Here is a 22,766-nt window from a genome sequence, read left to right as displayed (position 1 = left end):
CTGTTCAGAAAAAGTGACAAAAACCAGATTACAGAGTACCTGACGGCTCAAAACAAACGTTTTGTCTCAAGTACAGATAGTGTTGAGGATCAGTGGAAAAAGTTCAAAACCATCGTACAATATGCGTTAGATGAATATGTGCCAAGCAAGATCGTAAGAGATGGGAAAGAGCCACCGTGGTACAACAACAGAGTTAGAAAACTGCTACGGAAGCAAAGGGAACTTACAGCAACCATAAACATAGCCAAAGCCTTGTAGACAAAAAAAATTACGCGAAGCGAAATGTAGTGTGGGGAGGGCTACGCGAGAGGCGTTCAATGAATTAGAAAGTAAAGTTCTATGTACTGACTTGGGCAGAAAATCCTAAGAAATTTTGGTCTTATGTCAAAGCGGTAGGTGGATCAAAACAAAATGTCCAGACACTCTGTGACCAAAATGGTACTGAAACAGAGGATGACAGACTAAAGGCCGAAATACTAAATGTCTTTTTCCAAAGCTGTTTCACAGAGGAAGACTGCACTGTAGTTCCTTCTCTAGATTGTCGCACAGATGACAAAATGGTAGATATCGCAATAGATGACAGAGGGATAGAGAAACAATTAAAATCGCTCAAAAGGGGAAAGGCCGCTGGACCTGATGGGATACCAGTTCGATTTTACACAGAGTACGCGAAGGAACTTGCCCCCCTTCTTGCAGCAGTATACCGTAGGTCTCTAGAAGAGCGTAGTGTTCCAAAGGATTGGAAAAGGGCACAGGTCATCCCCGTTTTCAAGAAGGGACATCGAACAGATGTGCAGAACTATAGACCTATATCTCTAACGTCTATCAGTTGTAGAATTATGGAACATGTATTATGTTCGAGTATAATGACTTTCCTGGAGACTAGAAATTACTCTGTAGGAACCAGCATGGGTTTCAAAAAAAGATGGTGGTGTGAAACCCAGCTCGCGCTATTCGTCCACCAGACTCAGAGGGCCATAGACACGGTTTTCACAGCTAGATGCCGTGTTTCTTGACTTCCGTAAGACATTCGATACAGTTCCCCACGGTCGCTTAATGAACAAAGCTAGAGCATATGGACTATCAGACCAATTGTGTGAATGGATTGAAGAGTTCTTAGATAACAGAACGCAGCATGTCATTCTAAATGGAGAGAAGTCTTCCGAAGTAAGAGTGATTTCAGGTGTGCCACAGGGGAGTGTCATAGGACCGTTGCTATTCACAATATACATAAATGACCTTGTGGACGACATCGGAAGTTCACTGAGGCTTTTTGCGGATGATGCTGTAGTATATCGAGATGTTGTAACAATGGAAAATTTTATTGAAATGCAGGAGGATCTGCAGCGAATTGACGCATGGTGCAGGGAATGGCAATTGAATCTCAATGTAGACAAGTTCAATGTGCTGCAAATACATAGAAAGATAGACCCCTTATCATTTAGCTACAAAATAGCAGGTCAGCAACTGGAAGCAGTTAATTCCATAAATTATCTGGGAGTACATATTAGGAGTGATTTAAAATGGAATGATCATATAAAGTTGATCATTGGTAAAGCAGATGCCAGACAGATTCATTGGAAGAATCCTAAGGAAATGCAATCCGAAAACAAAGGAAGTAGGTTACAGTACGCTTGTTCGCCCACTGCTTGAATACTGCTCAGCAGTGTGGGATCCATACGAGATAGGGTTGATAAAAGAGATAGAGAAGATCCAACGGAGAGCAGCGCGCTTCATTACAGGATCATTTAGTAATCGCTAAAGCATTACGGAGATAATAGATAAACTCCAGTGGAAGACTCTGCAGGAGAGACGCTCAGTTGCTCAGTACGGGCTTTTGTTAAAGTTTCGAGAACATACCTTCACCGAAGAGTCAAGCAGTATATTTCTCCCTCCTACATATATCTCGCGAAGAGACCATGAGGATAAAATCAGAGAGATTAGAGCCCACGCAGAAGCATACCGACAATCCTCCTTTCCACGAACAATACGAGACTGGAATAGATGGGAGAACCGATAGAGGTACTCAAGGTACCCTCCGCCACACACCGTCAGGTGGCTTGCGGAGTATGGATGTAGATGTAGACGTAGAAGTCAAACTGATTGTCACCTAACAGATCTCCAATTTTCTTCTACATCTTTCTGTACATTGTACTCATCAGCAACTCAACTGCATTGGCTGTTAAGTTGACTGTGTGATAGTTCTCACATTTTGTGGCTTTTGATATCTTCAGGACAGTGGGTATGATATTTTTCTGAAAGAACCATGTTGTGTTTCAAGTTCAGATTCCACAAACTCAAAACATCTTCGACTGCTTCTTCCCTCGATGATTTTACAAATTTTAATGGAATGTTATCTATGCTTTCCGTCTTATGCATATCATGAAGAGACAGAGGAAAATATGTTGACATGTGTTCTGGCTGCTACATTAGAAACTGAAGAGGCGTCACATGAGATGGAGAGTGTTTACCAGAACATACTTCATTGTACAATATCTGTGAAGACTCTGGTGGTTGCCACATCAAACCACTGTTGTAATTCATCAGTACTGTTCTGTATGTATAGTATGCTGGGTTCTTTCTTGTTTTGGAATAACACACATACCTAATGTTTAAGTGTTAATACAAAAAACTTGCTTAATTGATTAATGGATGTTTTGTTATGTTTCCCTTCGGAATGTTACGTAACAGCTGTACTGTCTCACGCCTAACTCAATTCCTCACACAGAAGTGGATGAGTGAAACATCTGAATTGAAACAGACGTACCACAGAAATAATGTTTCTGGAGATGGGTTTGTACTCAAAATATTATGTACTCACTCCCCTGTACATGTCCTAGAAGTTTGTAATGGGAATTTCTCAACACCCTGTATATCTGCTCTTGGATTCACTATACGATCCAGTGATAATTTTGGAATCTGTCTCATCATGCTGTAATCCAGCTAGTCTTTGTTCCTATTAGCTGGGATGTACAGCAGAACTCAATTAAGTGTTTCTCCTCTCATTACTATTGACAAGCTCATTGTTCCACAATTCTGTCTTCTATTCCTTCCCCTAATATTTTGTTACAATCAGTTTGGTATTAAATGCCCTCATACTTACTCACCTTCCCCTCCCCCCTTCTGGTTGAGATGTAACAATGTGTATACTTTAAGTATTGTTGTTACCTAAGGTTTTCTGTCAAGTCTTGTGAGAAGAATCGTATCACTGATCACTCAACTACTCAAAGTAACTCCCTCTTTGTCTTATCTATGTACCTATTCTCAATGAATATTTCCCGTCATATCTTTCTCTGGTGCTGTTGGCATCACCCTATACTCATCTGACCAGAAATCTCTATCTTCTTTCCATTTCACTCTACTGTGTCCTATGATACTGCACTTCCCTTTTCAGATTTTCTAGGTTCCCTATCAGATTTCAATTTCCAACAATCCATGCACATAGTCATTAAATGCTGGAAATGCTTTTTTAATGCAGTTTATTTTGACTACCTGTATTAACTAGTTCATTAGTGTAATTGGCCATTTTTCTCAAGGTATTTTCAGTTTCCTTTAATAAAGGTGGGCTGCCCTTTGTGCAATATAGATTGTATTGAAGTGTCAATGAATTTGCTTTCATTACCTGTCCATACTTTGAAATAAATGCTGAGTAGCCTTTTCCCAGTGCTGTTCATTGCACCAACACATTTTTTCCTTGCAGATTTCAATTTGCCCTCTGAATGAAAGAATGAAAAGTTAATGTTATACATGAAATGGATCTCAAACCTCTAACCTGTTAAAATCAGTACTTCCCTTGTCTGCTGTTGTAATCGAACAAGTTGATGTAGTGGTAAAATATTGGATGGTTGTCGAAGTAGAGTAAGATGTTTGGTGGATCTTCAGTCATGACCTATTCTGATTATAAATGCTCTCTTAAGGAACGGACGTAAGATATTCTACAATTTCTTTCTTGACCACATCCATTTTCCAATGCTTTCCTTCGAATTTCCAGATGTTTCATGCATTACACTGGGCTGGTGATTATTTACTTTGTTCTGTGTTAGGATTTCAAAGTGTACCTGTGCACTTTTTTGTTCTTTGCAAAGTCCTTCATGTGAGCCCACGTACGGTTTGTATTATTGAAATGATTAGTATGATGGTTGTAAGCGAAGTGCACAACCCCTAATGCTCAGAATTGCATGAAAATTTGCTTAGAATGTAAATCACTAATCCCAAAAACAGTGGTATGAGCTATATGCATGCAAAACTATGTAGCTTGCCACCAGACGCATTTGAATGATCACTTATTCAAGGTTTAAGAGAGGAACTTGGGTAACAAAAAGAAACAAAATATTGATATAATACACCTTAACACACTGGTTAAATATGTTTTCCAAAGGCATTTGAGCTGTCTGACATTACTTCTAGGTAGTTACTTCTACCAAGTAAAATTTTTCTGTCAGAGTCTAGATCAGGCATGTGTGCAAGAAGTTGTTGAATGTAGCCTACATGACAGCATGAGCTTTGTGTTTCACAGCAATTAGTGGAGGCAATTTTGTCAAATTCTGATAACAACAAATTAAAAATGAGCAATGATTCATTTTATTAAAAAAATTAAAAACTTGAAAACAAACTTGCTGGAACCACAAAAGTAGGCACAATATGTAACATAACATAAAACAATCTGTGATGATGAAGTTTGGTTGGTGGGGCACTGAACTGTGTGGTCATCAGCACCTGTACGAAGTCCCAATTTTTACACAACCCAATTTTTTCACAGTCCAATGTAGCCACTGCCACGAATGATGATGATGATGATGACAACAAAAACAACCAGTCCCCGGGCAGAGAAAGTCCCCAACCCTGCCTGGAATCAAACCTGGGACGCCATGATCCAGAGGCAGCAATGCTAGCCACTAGACCACGAGCTATGGACACAATCTGTGATACTTTATATATAGCCAAAATGGTAAATTATTGTGAGACACACACACACACACACACACACACACACACACACACACACAGTGACCACCAATTGTCTTCTGCTTAATTACTTGAACTCTTCATCAAATGTAGCCTAGCTTTGTTGGCTATGCATAATCACAACCAAACTATCACTGTTCAACCCAACTTAGAACACAACATATGTGCCTGATCAGTCTGTTGCAATGACCTTCATTACAAACAAACGGCACAAACATTAGAAGCTGTGACAACAGGAATTTAAGGACACTGCAACACCTCTGGCCTGAAAACATGCATTGATTATTTCTACAACTGTTTTAAATGGTCCTCAATGTTCTGGATACTGAACTGGGACAGAGTTGTTGACCGATCTGGTCCCATGCACTTTCTATCGGAGAAAGAATTGGCAATCTTGCTGGCCAAGGCACTACCTCAACATCATGCATATAATTCACTGACACTTGCCACGTGTGGACAAGCCCTGTCCTATTGAAATGTGGCACCGCCATAATGTTACATGACAGGTAACACAAGAGGAAGCAGGATATCTGTGACACACTGTTGTGCTGTCAAAATTCCTTTAATCACTACCAGCTGGGCATGAAGAAATAACCAATGGCTTCTCTGATTATGACAGTAGAATTAACACCACTGTGCATCTCCCAAACTTTGGAAAAATGAGACCTCTAGCCAGGTCACCACCGTACTCACCAACGATGGTCATTCGAGGTAGTACAGAACCATCATGTGCCGCTCTAGACAATGTGATGTCATCGATAAGCAGTCTGTACTTCCCAGTCATGGCATTACTCCAAACACAGCTCTTTGTGCTGTGGTGCTACAGCAGCCTACAACCTACACATGGGACAGAAATTCTATAGTACAACTGCTGCTAGACTTGACTAAATGGTGCAAGAAGACACACAATGTTGCAGGTGGTCCATTACTTGTTCTCAAATGACAGGTGGATATGAGGAGGGGTATAATGTGCTTCATGCACAATACAATGATCCTCCCTTGTGGCATTAATGAGTTTGCCTGTCATCACAGCCCCAAAAGTTCAACATTGGGGCACTGTGACATCTGAATGCCCTAGAAGTCCAGATATTGTATGATTTGAAGCCCCTTTTTTAACTCTGGCAGGTGCTGATAACACTGCCTCACAAGAGTATACGGAATATCCGAGTACTCCATAATGACCACTCACCAGCTGACACTGTTCAAGCTCTTTCTATAAGCAAACATGCCTGGCAACGATGCTAAACATGACCGATACAAATGCACTGTGGTAGCCATTTTACTTGTCAGCAACACTTATCATTTAAATGCCTGCCGGCTGGGTGGCCGAGTATGAAGTTAGATTGACATCTGACCATGTATTCTGTACACTTCATCTTTTTTTTTTTTTGTCAGGCACTGTAATAAGATTTTATTGACCACCTTTGAATAATTGAAAGCAGCATCATTTACACTTATGTTCTCTGTTTCGTTGGGATTTAAATAACCCCTTGTCAAAAGATTATTTCTGCTACATTTTCATGGGGATTCCGTGTGTTTACTTTGAAAGCATTACTTCCCAAGTGTATTCTAGTTGCAACACAATCAACTAAATTATCAGTGGGAAGTTCTTTAGATAGGCAACACATCATACTTTTTGAGCGGAGGGTCTGGGAAAAAGCAGTGAGAGAGAAAAGGGGATTGAGAAAAGCAAGATTCCCCTGTATTCACAACAGTTCACACACTAGCTGGGAGCAGATGTTTGTGGAGCCTGTACTAGGCAGCTCAATCTATTCTCAGAACTTACTGGCCACCACACTTCTGAGAATAGAAAATATTGTGGCTTTATTTACACCCTAAATAAATGATTCATAACCTTTCCCCCTTCACTTTGCTCTACTCATCATCAACACAGGAATTATTTTCTTACACACTTACCTGTGGCAGTGGCAGGCATGGTGTTCGTACCCGTACTAGGCAGCAATGTTGGCGCATGCTCGCTAAGGGGTACTGTTGTACTCTGTTGCAAGATCAAACCAAAAGCAGCAGTCCTCTCACGGCTACTTGTACCTTCCTTATTTGTTCTTTGCAACCTGAATGGACATGCAAGAATGAAATACAGAATAATATGCAACAATCAACCATTCTGACAATGTATTACATATACATCATCAGATCATAACAGAAGTACGTTTGATGTCCTGTTGACATCAAAGTCATTAAGATTAAAATCTAAATGTGAGAGATGCATGCATAAAACTCCTTAGATTTAATTCCTACACAAGTTTAAACATAATGCTGCTTCCAGATTTGCCACAATCTATGTCTAGTAACAGGAATAAGGAGGGATGTGAGCATTTAGATCAGTTTTTAAAGTTAGGAGTAATATGCAATAGAACTTTATAAACAGAATGAGGAAAAATCCTAGATAAAGAAACTGCTACTAATGCATTTAAATTCATGGAAAAAAGATTAGCGTTATTCAAAATCCAACAATCGACATCAACTACCACCCATGTCAGGTACATAATTTAAATATTGAACACTACTTGAACTGATTTCACATGGTAAACTTATTTTCAAGTGGAGTTCACACAATTACTACACACTTGTGGCATAGATTTTATCATCCTGTACACTGTAGTGTTTTCATTCACTAACTAATCAGATGCTTTAAACTTTGATAACACAGTAATTGCACAATTCTGATTTGAGAACAGGCATACAGTCAAACTGGTAATGAAAATAAATAAAATTTAAACAGCTGGTGAAGATTTATGGCAACTGGTGTTCATTACTGGATTTCAGCAGCAACTGAAAAAAACCTCTCTCAAACAATTAATAGTATCAATGGAGGAAGGTATCCATAGTTACTGGAACATTTTAAAAACATAGGTCAAGCACAATTTATCACACATGTAATTTCAGTAGATATTTTAACTATTGGTCAGAAATTTGATCATGAAGGTCTGATCACAAAAAATAAATTCTTAAAGTCAACAATAAAGGTGCACTTGTTACAATGAAAGAGCTACCTAGATCAAATTATTTATCTACAACCATTTTTGAAGCAGATAAGCAAAGTGTGATTTAGGTGGCCCTTACATTGATTATGTTTGTTACAGAGTTTGAAAGCAGATATATGACTGGAAATATCAGTCACATGCTTTGGCCATTTTCATAATGTCAACCCTAATGTGCCCGATTCAAGAAGAGATACGTAAAGGACACCAGCAACCAGCAGAAATTCCATGTTCAAGACATCAAACTTTCCACTGACCATCTGCATGACGGTGTCACAACAGGATGACAGCAAATTTGACTGCAGTTAGATCCTGTGTGCTCAATGCAGGGCTGCTGTCGGAAAACTGTCCAGTGCCTCACTTAGGTGACAGCGTAGAATATCAAAGTCAGCCTTCTTTTGTGTGTCAGTTGTGAACTTCATGCTTGCAGAAGGATGCTTTATTTTCTGTAGACAGGAGAGTTGAAAAAATAGTGCTTAAATATTGCCATTATTCCCAACTGCTTGGAAATGGGTCTACAGTGGTCAAATTTCTTGCTGGAAGAAATTTCTTGCCTCCACAGCAGTGATCCATATGTGATGTAGCTGTGGAACAGGGCATAATATATTGTGATCTGTTATCAAACATCTAAGCTTCATGAGATAAATTTCTCAAGAGAGCTCAGAACACAAATGTGCAATATATTCAGTCCACGTCAACTTATTGTCAATTGTGCTTCCCAAGAGTTTGACACTATCAACATTTGCTGAGAGTCTACAGTCACCAAACCTGCATAATATTTTCTGGGTTTTGTCTTCATTAAATTCAATTTTATTTTCTTTGAACCACTTTTTGGCTACTTCAAACACAATTTGAGCATCCTTTAGTGCCTCAGCTTAATTTCTACCCTTAGTTGTTAATGTTGTATCATCTGCAGAGAGCAGAGTATGACAATCACAACTTAAGTCACTGACAAATATTAAAACCAGCAGAGGGCCAAGTACAGAGCCATGCAGTACACAGTGTTCAAGTATTATTTCACAAGACATTGCTCCCTGGACACAAACACTCTCCCGCCTGTCTCTTAGGTAAGATGACAATCTCAAAATGAAACCCTTTACACCTTAAAGTTTTAATTTTTCCAAAAGTATCTTATTACAGATGCGATCTAATGTCTTGATTACATCACAAAGAATTAAAGGCATGTAGTTCTTTTCTTCCAATGCTTCTATTAATTTTGTTATTACATCAAGCACTGCAGTAAAGGTACATTCCCCTCTTCTAAATCCCTCCTGCTTATTCAGGAAGAGATTGTCGTCTTCAAAATAACGTAACAGTTGGTTCTTCATTATTGTTTCTATCACTTTTGCTAGTACAGGTATGATAGAAATTGGTAGCTGAGTGGACTGTTAGGATCACCTTTTTTATACACTGGTACAGTCTTTGCCAGTACAAATTCTGTGTGTGCTAACAGGGCATTTAGTACCTTTTATAATATCCCTCTGTCCTCTCAAAGCACTTTCTTCCACCTGGTTAAGGCACGTCTATTTACAGCTTACGCTTATATTGCTTGTAATATCAATTTCTAACTATGGCACTTATGCTACATCAATCCCAACAACATCAATAAACTATTTGTTAAAATCATAATGGGTATGAGCATTTAACGGGACAGTGGGTCTTTTTCTGTATTAATTAACCGGTTCCAAGACTGCTTCGCACAAGTTGCGGGCTTCACAAACAAACCAAGCATTATATACCTTCTTGGCTACATCTACTTACTTCCTGTAGATTCTTTTAGCTTTCAGATAATGAGAATTAAATATATCTTTGGCCCTGGCATCTGTTGCTGTTTTAACTGGTCATTTAGCAGCAAAACAACACACTTTATGTTTTCCAACTAGGGACTATACCAAACTTTGCCTGGCTATTTTTCTTCTATTTTGTAAGTTATCTAGATGGCACTTTACGGTTACAGATGGGAAACAGCCTTCAAAATTTATTTTGAGGAGCTGTAAAATATATTTAAAAGCTTCACTTTGTCCCAGTCCTACAACTTCAGATACCCAAAAAGCCCTGGAAAGCATATTTTTGAAGATGTTTATTAATTTCTCCATTATAATCCTTTTACTGAATGTATAGTCAGAAATATGACATACTAGCTTTTCTATGCAGGTTCCTTTGACTATTTAGGTGGAAACTTATGCTTGATGATTTGCTATCAATGGACCCACCACACTTATTTTGCAGTCCCACATGTTTAGGTTGGTGATGACAGTGTCAAGGCACACCTCTCCTCTTAGTGGTTCATGCTTAGCAACATACAATCCATAGCTACTCGCCAAGTACTTTAATGTTTTCTCTATAATGCTGCTTTCTCCTAAATGGATGCTGAAGTCACTACACAGCACAATTTTTGAATTCATGCACATAAGATAGCATGAACATCTGTCCATCTACGGTGAGAAAATTATCAAAGTCTCCACCAGGTGCATATTTATGAACACAACAATATTTGCATCACACAATTTTAAAGCGGCCAACTCTAAATCCAGAGTTACAGAACTTCTGAGATCAACTTCCACACACTGTTGTTGTTGTTAACAAAAACAGATACCCCATCATGAACAGCTTTTTTATGATACAATTCACTTCCCGTTTTAAGATATTCCTTTACTTACTTTACATATGGCAAGGGCCTTATCGACCATACGCCTGCTCTATGAGCCTCTTCCACTTCTGCCTGTCCAATGCGCTGTTTGTCCAGTTGCTGCTGCTGTTCATCCTCATTGTGTCTTCCGAATGTTATCCCGCCATCTGGTTCTGGGTCTCCCTCCTCTTCTTGTTCCTCCTATTGTTCTGCTGAATGCCATTCTAGGTAGTCTATTCTCTGTCATTCTTGCTATATGTCCTGCCCAATTCAATCTTCTCCTCTTGAGCACTTCGGCTATGTTACGGTGTTTGTACAGCCCTCTTAATTCTTCACTTCTTCTTATTCTCCATTCCATGTTATTTTCGTCGTATAGAGGTCCAAAAATTTTCCTTAGTACTTTTCTTTCAAATATTAACAGTTTTTCTTCATCTTTCTTTCTAAATATTAATGTTTCACATCCATATAACATCACAGGTATAATAGTCGATTGATATAAGCAGATTTTGAAGTTACTGCTAAGTGATCTTTTTCTTAGAATTTTGATGAAACTAAAAAGTGTTGTTTGCTGTTGATAAACGGGCATCTATTTCTATATCTTTCTTCCTAGGTACTTGAAGTGGTCAACAGTCTTGAAATTGAATCCATCTACAGTCAGAGGTGCATCTTTTTTGGTTTTCTTACTTATGGGCAGGGATTCTGTATTTTCTATATTAACATGTAATCCTGTTTTCTCAGCAATTTTGTAGTAATTTTGCATTCTTCTGATTAATTCTCTTTTGGAACTACTTTTTAGTGCTACATCATCTGCATAGGCAAGTCTTGTAATGTTCACATCCTGTAGCTGAATCCCTTGTGGACTGGTTTTAGAAAATTCTCTATCAATCTTCTCTAGGACAAGGTTAAATAAAATAGGTGAAATGGCATCCCCTTGTCTCAGTCCAGTGTACACCTTAAAATCTTCAGTTTCTCCTACCAGTGTCTTTATGCAACAAAGTTTCATCGATACACATTTTAACTAATCTGATTAATTTTGATGGTATTTTAAATCCTTCATTAACATATTCCACATGTCTATAATAATCCCCTTCCTGCTCTGCCAGCTAGAGTTCACTGATGTACAAAACATCTGGTTTGACTTGGTCTGGCATATTTTCTTCTGGAATAACTACTGAATTAGAGATCTGTACTTCCTATTGAATAAAAAAACCTCGCAACTAAATTTTTTGGCCACACAGAAAAATCCATTAATATATCCTTTCAACACTTAATATTGAACTGCAATTAAATTCCTTTGCACTTAAGTTTCTCAACTGCAAAGTTCTTGTGATCTAGGAAAAACTTTTCCAAGAAAGCAGTTACATTTTTGACTGTTTTGCCATTTTTTTACTCTGCCTAAATGAAACCACACCGCTTCCTCTCCACAAAACGTGTCCAGTTCTTTACCAGTACCTACAACACTTATTGTTCCTCATTATTGTTTGTTTGAGATGTTCTGCCAAGTCTTCACATTTTCTTGTTGGCATACCTTCTGTCAATTTTCTTTTGAAGGGTCAGTTGATTTATAAAGATTATCAGTAACATTTTGAATTCTCATGTAAATCAACTGTATTGATTTGAGAAGCATGCATACTTACAATAGGCAGCATTGTGTAGCTTTACATAACCTCTTCACGTTTTCCCAAGCGATTCAGCAAGAATGATGCATTGTACTGGTTATTGTAATTTTTTACTTCTGCACTATTAATTGCTGTTTTGGTGTTGCGTGAGTACTCTAGCAACAGATTGTTGTTTTCACTGTACTAATTTACTTTGTTTTCTTGGTTGTTATTCTGTTGATTCCATCAGGAACAAGAACTTTCATGGATGAGGAATATGAGAATTAGAATGTCAGAGGGGCGTGGGGATGGGGGTGTATAAACTGCATCTGTGTTATTCTCAAACATCTAGCAGTATTATCCGCTTACATTATTGAATGTGAGCATTACTGACTGGCTGTGAAAAATCAACTAGAAGAAAAACTTACTATTACAGAAACTTATAGAAACTGTTGCTATTTCATTTATACTACTATTCATTCACAGTTAAACCATAGCACGACTTCACAGAGGTGAGGTTTTTCTTTACAGAAACATTCATTTTGTTTCCTTCAAACTGAGACAGGAAGTTTATTTTAATACAAACATTAATCTCCACATGATGAATGAGGTTTTTAAGTATGATTACAACATAAAAAATCCTCAAGGCTAGATGAAGTTCCAATGTGCAAGTTCAAGGAGCAACTGGGCTCCAAACACACATTATAAACCTATCATTCAATTCAGGTACCTTTCATGAGAGCTTAACGCAAGCCAGAGTTTAGCCAGCACACAAAAAGTGTGATACAGAAAACTACAGACCAGTCTATTGTCTTCACTTTCAAAAATAACAAACAGTCATGAAATACAATCCTGAAGTCTATCTTAATAAATATAATTTGCTAGTAAAATCATAATCTGTATTCAGACAGGGCAGTAGTAAAGAAGCAGCAATAGAAGAATTTATTAAAATAATTATGAAGGCCCTGGAAACAGGCAAGGGCATAACAGTATTTTTTAAAAAGAGATTCATGCAAGTGTTTGATACAGTAAATCACAAAATACTTCTCTACAAGTCAAGAGGCCTAGAAATGAGATGAGTAATAAACAAGTGGCTCCATTCATATCTCGTGAACAGAGAATACAGTAGACATCTTACAGACCAATACAGATGTCAGTTGTAGAGAAAATCATCAGACAGCAAATATATCAACAAAGGAGTCCCACAGGAGAGTATACTGGGCCCAGTATTGTTTCTGATCAAAAGACTCCCATAGGGAGATAAAATTGTCTTTGCCAAAGGAAGTAACGTGTAAACACAGATAAGACACCAAAGCTACAGTCGTGCAAAGCTGATGACATGCTAGAAGATGTATACAAGTGGTCAGAGGAGAATAACGTAGTACTCAACATGGAGGCACACTGTACAAATTTCTATGTAAACAAAAATAAGACCAATAATAAATTAAATTTAAATGGTGATTTGGTATCCTGAGTAAATACCAAGAATTTTTGGGATGAATATAGGTAACTAACTGAACTGGAGAGAAAATTCAACAAGGAGAAAGAACTTCATCTGCATGCTGTGCTCAGAGGGTGTAACTGTAATTGCCTCAAAGTAAACTTATGCATATCTTCACTTAGCTACTAAATATGGTGTAATTTTCTGAAGCACAAATAGACAGAAGTTACAGAAAGCACATTCAAATTACAAAGGAGAACCCTTCAAATAATAATTGGAAACAAGGGTCTTTGATGGCTGGAATTATTTGAGAGAGCTGGGGATCTTTCCTGTCCCCTGCCAATACATTTTCCAAACATTAGTGAATATCAGGAAAAGTCTGTCAATATGCCACAAACAGCTCTATGCAGTAACATAACATAAGGAACAGAGAATGCCAGAAACAAACACAAGAAGAGAAACAAAACAATATTGAATACCACAAGTTAAATAATAAGTTACCTAAAGAACATTTAAGAAGCATCTGAAATGGGCAGCTTCAGACACATTGTTACAGCAGACACTTCAAAAACTATTACCATACAGTGACCATTTAAATGAAATAGGTAGAAACTAAAACCAATGTGCAAAGGTATGTAGCACTATTGAAAATTTGTTTTAGATAAGTGACAAGCTGTATGTTAGTATAAGTAGTATATTGTGACACATAACTTTATTCCTTTAATTCTTCTACCTACTTAATGTTTATTGTGTTATATGTCATGTATATATGTACTTGAGAATGCATGTAAGTGTCTTTACGTATTATGTATATATCTGATGAAACCTGTATCTTATACACGATCAATGGTTGACAAATAAATACAAATAAAAATAGTCAGAGAATCTGGGATATTCAAATAATTTACAAATAGAATATCCAACAAAGTATGCTTCAAGTTTTTTTTTTAACTCCTTAACATAAAACCCCACGTTACCTCATTTTTATTACTTTGACAGAAACTTATAATCCCGAATATACATGAGCAACTCAATCAGAACAGGCTTCTATTTAAAAAAAAATAAATAAATAAATAAAAATAAAAAAAAAATGCTTAAATATCCACTTCAGCACAGGTAGTTAAGTGTTCAGCCACTAGAGAGCACCTGCTCTACAATCGTAGCCTGACTACATTGTTTTGGTTGAGGTGGTTGCCACCATATACCATCTTTACTGTGTGCAGCTTTGAATACTCAACAACAAAACTCATGCTTTCAGTCTCTCTCCCATATTGTTGTTTAGTCAACGCTTTCAAGAAAGGATAGTTATAGTTTGACATTGAATTTAGCAGCTCAGATTGTGAAGAAGGGTGGATGTTACTTCATTAGAGACAGCAGTTTCTCAGTTGAGTGGCAAGTGTTTGCCAGTGGTACGAGATAAATACATACACTGTGCTTCAGCCAGATCTTCCAAGATTTATGTTCACAAGAAATTGTGGAAACATAGTTAGGCTCGATAGCTACACAGAAAGTAAAAAAATGTCTTCAAGGAGCGGGATATTTTAACAAAGTCCAGTGCATGAGTATACTTGGGATTTTACTATTGGTGATCTTCAAAATTTTGTAACTCATTATTTTGAGCTTTGAAAGATATCTTTGTGTGTGTAAACATAAAAACATTCATTACAGGACTTCTTTGTAAATAAAAAATAAATTTATTATTATATAAAAAATAAATTCATTATTTGTTGGAACATAATTTTAAGAAAAAATGTTACAGGATTAATTTTGGATTCGAAATCCTTGACAGACTGGAAACTCCACTCTGAATCTTTGACAAGGGTGCCAACTCTAAATGAAGAAGATATGTATTCTAAGGTTGCAGATATGTGTATTACAGTATGTGTCTTGCAGCCAATTCTCAACAAACTTATTAACCTCGTGAATTCCATTAACAACAAAATATGCTGGCACATGTCTAAGAAATTTAAAAATAATGAAACTCTTCAGTTAAAGGACTACAGAGCATATGTTTTATTGACAACAACTGGCTTCGCCAAAAAATTATACTTTTGAGTGAAATGTGGTGATTTGTGTTTTCCGATTATCTTGCAAATTGGATTATTCCCTTTTTCTTTTCCATCCACCACGATATAAATGTACATAATTTTATTTAATTTATGATTCTTGGTGACTATTTCTTGGTGTTCTATGATACTGATAACATGAGTCTTCTCCACAGTTAAATCTCTTGATTATGTTATGTTACAAGCATTCAGAAGAAAAGCTTCGTTTCATTTTAATTATAGAACTGCTCAGCTACTGCTGTGCCATTCTCAGATTGATGCTCTGTATATTTGCATCATAGCAAACATTGCTGTTTTGAAAGGGCCAATTTAATATGTTTGGTGAGTAGTTTACCGTACACAAGTTTCAGCCAGAAGCAGCAGTTGTGTTACTCTATCATGTGAGATGTCATGATTTGTATTACTAAATCATGTGAGAAACATTTTCTTGTTTAATTATAACATATTTCAATAACACAAGTAGTTATTTCATATCAATAATGGTATTACCAATAGATCATCTAAGAACTGAGCATGTATTCTATCAAATAATGTCAAATACTTTCAATTTCTGCCTTTCAGAAGACACAGTGGGTCAACCAATGGTAAAGTTGGTGTATGTATGGCCCTATAAGTAAGCATGCTACATCAACACTTCACAGGAAGTTTTCAGCCCCTGATAAGTTATGAGTTCAATAAACTCATGCTCAATTGGCTTGCCTTCCACGAATTTCTATATAGATATTTTCCAATATCAGATATTGTCTAAGCATGCTCACAATGTGTGAACGTCACCCGGCTGAAAAGAGCTGGGATGCAAAAGCAAGCATTTGGTATGGAAGCATTTGGATCACACACACGGAATTTAGGGTCAAGTTCTGTTGTGTACATGATTTACATCATTCATCATTTATCACGAAATACGGAATGGGCAAAACATGGAAGTAGACAAGTTAGAGGAACCTGATTATTGTTACAGAATTTTATCTTGAGTTGATATATCAATGAAAATACTTAATTTTAGAAAATATAATGTAATTGGATAGATGAAAAATCTACTGATCAGTCCTTTTCCTTCACCAGTCCTCCTCCTTCTTCTTCAACCCTTCTCCCAGTAGAAGGGGCAACTGGTTCCAAATGCTAGCAAATTTAAGTAGCTATATGTTTGTGTTCTCCTGCTGCCATTTCATAAGTACATTTTTTTATTTATCCAATTACACTATATTTCACTTTGGTTGAGATATTCATGGTGACTAATTCACTTATTTCTTCAATATGGGATGCACACATTATTTCTCCTTAAAGAAGACCGTAAAATTAACAAAACTGTAGATAAATCTTATTAATGGTAAGGAAAAACATTTGTTCTTCGTCATATGAAACAAGCCTCGAACAGCGATTATTTGAGTGTGTGGGATACAATTTGGTATAAACATAAACTTGCGTGTTTTAGAATAATAAACTGATGGATACCATATACTTTCATTTTCAATTACCTTCATGCAACAAAATCTTAGTATAGTAAATTATAAGCATGCCATGGAACATCATGGATCATTAATTCAACCAACTGGACATAAGACTAAAGTGACCAATGCCTTACACAAAACTAACATTAACAACAGGAAAGATAATATTCTGGGGGAGGGGGAGAATTATTAAGTTTATCACAACTTTCAGTGTGATAATACTAGGTTTGTTTTGTTGTGTGTGTGTGTGTGTGTGTGTGTGTGTGTGTGTGTGTGTGTGTGTGTGTGTGTGTGTGTGTGTTTTACACTAGTAGGTTTCAGCATTCTGTGGCATGGGTCTAAGAGTAAGAACAAAATTATTTTACACTGCAAGTAGTGTGTGAAATTAGTTAATACTTGGGTAACAAAGTTATTAGTATGGTCACATCTGCTAACCACCAGCTCTGGAGAATGTGTGCCAGATCTGATGCCGTATGTCATACCATAATATAACAGGATGCCATGCTATTCATGCCGTAAACAACTGACACAGAATAGCTAGTCAATACCTATCTTTAGGAGACAAAATTCCAGTGAACACATAACAGTGACAACACTAGGTTTAATGTTTCCAGTGTTGTGTGTATTAGCAATAACAGAGTTAAAGTGGTAAGTACTGGCCATCCAGTCTGCCTATAATTTTATGGTTTTCTGAAGTGAATTTTCCATTTTGTGCATACAATGACTGAGCAATCATAAGGCAGAGAAGTGCTAAGTTTACAAAATGACCTATCCCCATGCTTAGAGAAATAAAAGCTGGAACCCCAGAACCATCCCAGAAGAAACTAGCAATAAGAAACAGTAAAAAGAAACAAAACTTGGCAGTGCCACTAATCAAAGAAATTCTTAGTGAACAAATGCTTCTCCAACAAAGGCTACCCAACCGAAAAGGAACAGTCTTGTTAACTGATGCAGTGACAAAAAGATATGGAGAATGAGCTAACCCATGTATATGAACAGCAATGAACACACACATCATTACATTACATTATGGTATCTGGAAAAAGGAGTACGACATCTCAGGAATTATAAGACATGAAAGAAAACAAAGTTTAACATTCAGATAAATATCTGGGCACATTAGTCTGTTGAGCCACCTGGATTCACTCAAGTTTGTGAATAAATTCATTAAATCTATCTACTGAATTCTATGCAGCTTTGGGTAATGCCAAACCGGTAACAAAATTTAGTCAACTGGTGAGCAAGTTACACAGCAATTTAACTTCTCCTGTCCTAATGTATATTCCAAACCACCAAACCATTGCATGCAGTCAGTCCCCTTTATGAATGTAACAAAGCCCCCCCCCCCCCCCCTTCCTTCCTCTCTCTCTCTCTCTCTCTCTCTCTCTCTCTCTCTCTCTCTCTCTCTCTCTCACACACACACACACACACACACACACACACACACACACACACAACAGCTAATTATTTACCCTATCCCTTAACTTCAGTAATAATTCTATTTTATTAAGGTTTGTACGGTTCACTCTCAGTATTTAATACTGTAAGTCATGTGGAAAAGGTAATGAAGTTTGGGCAAATTAAAAACTAATGTTTGTTGATAATGTTCTAAACCTGTTGAAAAGCAGCTGAAGGAATGGATAATTTCTTGAAGGGAAGTTATAGGATGAACAACTAAAGAAAAACAGGGCAATGAAATCTACTGTAATCAAATTAGCCAATACTGAGGGTAGTGGAGAAGGAAATGAGACCCTAAAAATATAGTCACTTTTATATTTGGGCAGCAAAATATCTATTGATGAAGAAAGTAGAGGGATACAAAATGCAGAGTGGCAATATAAAAATAGCATTTGTGAAATGTTAACCTTGTGAACAATGAATACAAATCTAAGAACTTTAAATTCTTTTCTGAAAGCATTTGGTGTTAAGTGTTGTCTTATATGGGAATGAAATGTGGACAAAAAGAGCACCAAGAAGCGTAAATGTGATGTTGCTACAAAAAAACAGCTCAAGATTAATCAGATATCTAATGAACAGGCCAATCAAACCAGATAGAAAAGAGCTTTATGGCACAACTTAAAAAGATGGGAGATTGATAAGACACATCCTGAGGTCTCAAGGAATAATTACATATTTCTGAGTCAAATAAAGGCTTGAATATAGTTAAATTTCGATTACATGCAGGAGTGCAGTAGTCATGCAAAGATGAAAATACTATTATCAGAATCTACACAAAACCAGCTTCCAGAATCAAGACCACAACAACAAGCCATTTGTTGCAGTAATGCAACCGAGTACCCAACTATGCAAATGTCAAGCTGTTTCCACTTGCGCACCACACGCAATATGAAAAAGTGAACATTAATGTTCAGCAGCAATATCAGAACTTAAGCTACTATTAACGTCATACTTCTTTCTCTTGAAATTTGTTGGTGACAATAAGTACAGATAAATATCTAAACTTGGAAGAAGTTTGCACAATCAACAACTCTAATAAGATTTGAAGCTTTAAGCATGCAAAATCAGTTCAGTATCCACATTAAATGGCATTTTCTACTGGTGAAGTAACTTAAGAGAGATCTACAGTTCTCATCCTACAATCTGGAATGCTGTTAAGCTCCGATATTTTCCCCCCCATCCATCAAGAAAACATAAAATAATTGACAAATATTCCATACCAAAAAGCAACAGCGAAACTCAACATAAGGAAGCTGCAAACTTGATAACTGACAAGACTTTGCATACATCTCTGAAAAACTTTGGAAACTGAACACTACTTCAAACCACAAAAACTACTGTTATACTCCTAAAAGTTAACCAATTAGCACAAATCTTGGGATACATTACCTATGCCTTATATATTTCTCTAATTTATCTTCATTACTTCCAGATTCTGAATACCTATATGACTTTCTTTGTTCACTGGTCCACTCTTCCGTCTGGAATTGAAGTATTTTCCAAATTACATGAATCAGGCAGACAAAATATAAAAACGTAATGTTTAATAATCATCTGAACACTATCAGAACGATTTTATTCCCCGTTCTTTGTAGAAAATGCATGTAAATGGAACTTCTGTTACGTTTGGGTTGGTTCATCAGATAATGCTACAAAAATACTATTCGACTTGTGTTATTTACCTGTGTGGCTTTGTCTACCAGGAGATGGCCACAATACATGTAGAAACTTTCTTTTGGCCACTGTCCTTTCAAATATATTGTGTCCAAGGAAGCTGTACGTCGAATGACGTTATTGCCACTAAACCCATGACTTGAACGAGAATTTAAGGTTTTCGATTTGCCTGAAATACAAAAACCTGTATGATGCTTCAGTAAAACCATTTGAGAGTACATGTTATGTGAAAGAAAATTGCAGTAAGAGTAACTGGGCATTGCAAATTATTGCAGAGATTCCATTAAATTGGATCAAACTTTAACGCGTACGCACTATGTATTTCGTTTATTCCCAATATTATTATCACTTTTCTTAAAGGTATGACAATACAATAGTAAACTCAATAGCTGCATCGAAACAAATAGCGGTACTACAGGGTGACGCTTATAAATCTAGCACGATCACTGCGATCTACCATTGAGATAATAATGACACAAACTCAATATATTCACGAAAACTTATCATGCGGATTACCTTTATAACTCAAAGATCCGGGGCTTCTTTGACCCGATAAAGAAGCCTCCGGTGATATTCTCATTTTCCAGGCGGACGTTGGCGATAACGTAGGGCTGTTGCTTTTACTTTTTCTGACATTACTTCCTTGTCTCAAAAGGGACGACATAGGCAGTGTAGCTCTCATTGGACCCTGCTTTGATGAGGAGCAAGGCGACGATTTTGGAACCCGCTGTGAACCCTGTCCCGACATTTTGTCATGTAGATGATAATGATTTATGCTGTCGATTATTTAATTAATGATATGTAAAGGAGAGAGCTATCGCGAATCGTCCGAGCACATTCGGCCATCCATTCCACATCCACTATATTCTTAACAATTCTCTTCTTACACAACTACCCCACACAGTGAACGACTTTCACGACTTGTCACTTGCGATCTTCTGCTGTCCTCAGCTATTACGTCACGTGATAACAACACCAGGTCATCATTGGTCAATGAAAGCACTGGAGTAGAGTCGTATGCGGGGATGTTAGGTACACACAGTCTCAATGCCTTGAGGGAAACGCTGTTTTCTTTGTGTTTCGGCCGCTTTCTAATTATTTTCCCTCTCCGGAGATAGTTTACATGTATGAAAGCTAGCTATTGTGGTCTGTCATTCGTCGTGCCGATTAATTTGTGCGGCGACCGAATTTTTTTTCGGTATGTTGGCATTGTATGTCACGCCTACAGTCAAGCAGAAGACAGCGAATTGCTGACACCAAGGAGCAGTCGGAATCATTGTTGTGGAGTTTAATTAAGTGGTGATTGTAAAACGTGACATTGAGTTACAGTGATTTTAAGCGACAATATGTGTCATGTTGTTCTACTTTTTAGCTGAAGAACCCTGTATGCTTTACTCAGTTTCTTACACGTTGAAGCTGACCTGAGATAATAATTTCTCGCGTACTGTTTAGACTGTGTGTGTAGTAAAGTTCATACTGCTGTACTTAGAAAAGAATTACTGTCAGAAAGTGTTTTACAATAAAGGTGTTACCATATATGCAATTTAAATAAGGCAACACCACAAGCCAACACTCACTTGTATAATCTTAATGTAGCATTCATGTTTGGAGATACAATAGACTGTCAATTTGTGTTTTGTAAATCGTAAAAGTAGAGAGGATATAAAATGTAGACTGGCAATGGCAAGGAAAGCGTTTCTGAAGAAGAGAAATTTGTTAACATCGAGTATAGTTTTAAGTGTCAGGAAGTCGTTTCTGAAAGTATTTGTATGGAGTGTAGCCGTGTATGGAAGTGAAACATGGACGATAACTAGTTTGGACAAGAAGAGAATAGAAGCTTTCGAAATGTGGTGCTACAGAAGAATGCTGAAGATAAGGTGGGTAGATCACGTAACTAATGAGGAGGTATTGAATAGGATTGGGGAGAAGAGAAGTTTGTGGCACAACTTGACTAGAAGAAGGGATCGGTTGGTAGGACATGTTTTGAGGCATCAAGGGATCACAAATTTAGCATTGGAGGGCAGCGTGGAGGGTAAAAATCGTAGAGGGAGACCAAGAGATGAATACACTAAGCAGATTCAGAAGGATGTAGGTTGCAGTAGGTACTGGGAGATGAAGCAGCTTGCACAGGATAGAGTAGCATGGAGAGCTGCATCAAACCAGTCTCAGGACTGAAGACCACAACAACAACAAATCATAAATGCCCTGCAAACAGATTAATGTCCACTGGTAGCTATAACATTTTGACAGTGAGCCCGCTGTTATCGGCTACATAATAAATACCAGCTATTTTTCTTTTGGTGATGATTATGTTAGTTAATATATTTTAAACTCGAGAACATCTTGTAGAGACCTTTTCAAGGAACTTTGTATTCTGACCACTGCTTCTCAGTATATTTATTCCTTAATGAATTTTTTTTGCAAGTAATACATCTCTATTTCCAACCAATACTAGGAATAAGAACAATCTACATAAAGATCTAAA

General features: G+C 37.2%; 1 protein-coding gene across 2 annotated transcripts in view; it reads right to left on the bottom strand.

Annotated features, from left to right (window-relative positions):
- Nucleotides 1–21,201, bottom strand: part of LOC126252902 (protein FAM117B-like) — a 77,798-nt gene extending 56,597 nt beyond the window's left edge. For both annotated transcript variants that reach the window (XM_049953877.1, XM_049953878.1), the window contains exons 1-4: nt 20,798–21,201; nt 20,290–20,450; nt 19,997–20,088; nt 6,883–7,037 (exon numbers count right to left, since the gene is read on the bottom strand). In XM_049953877.1, the coding sequence (XP_049809834.1) occupies nt 6,883–7,037; nt 19,997–20,088; nt 20,290–20,450; nt 20,798–21,029 (640 nt within the window). In that variant the 5' untranslated portion in view covers nt 21,030–21,201. The remainder of the gene's footprint in view (nt 1–6,882; nt 7,038–19,996; nt 20,089–20,289; nt 20,451–20,797) is intronic.
- Between the last annotated feature and the right edge of the window lie 1,565 nt (nt 21,202–22,766).

Source organism: Schistocerca nitens, chromosome 4 (assembly GCF_023898315.1).
Source record: "Schistocerca nitens isolate TAMUIC-IGC-003100 chromosome 4, iqSchNite1.1, whole genome shotgun sequence".
NCBI lineage: Eukaryota > Metazoa > Arthropoda > Insecta > Orthoptera > Acrididae > Schistocerca > Schistocerca nitens.
Note: the sequence above shows the minus strand (reverse complement) of the source record. Positions and strands in the feature narration are given on the sequence as shown.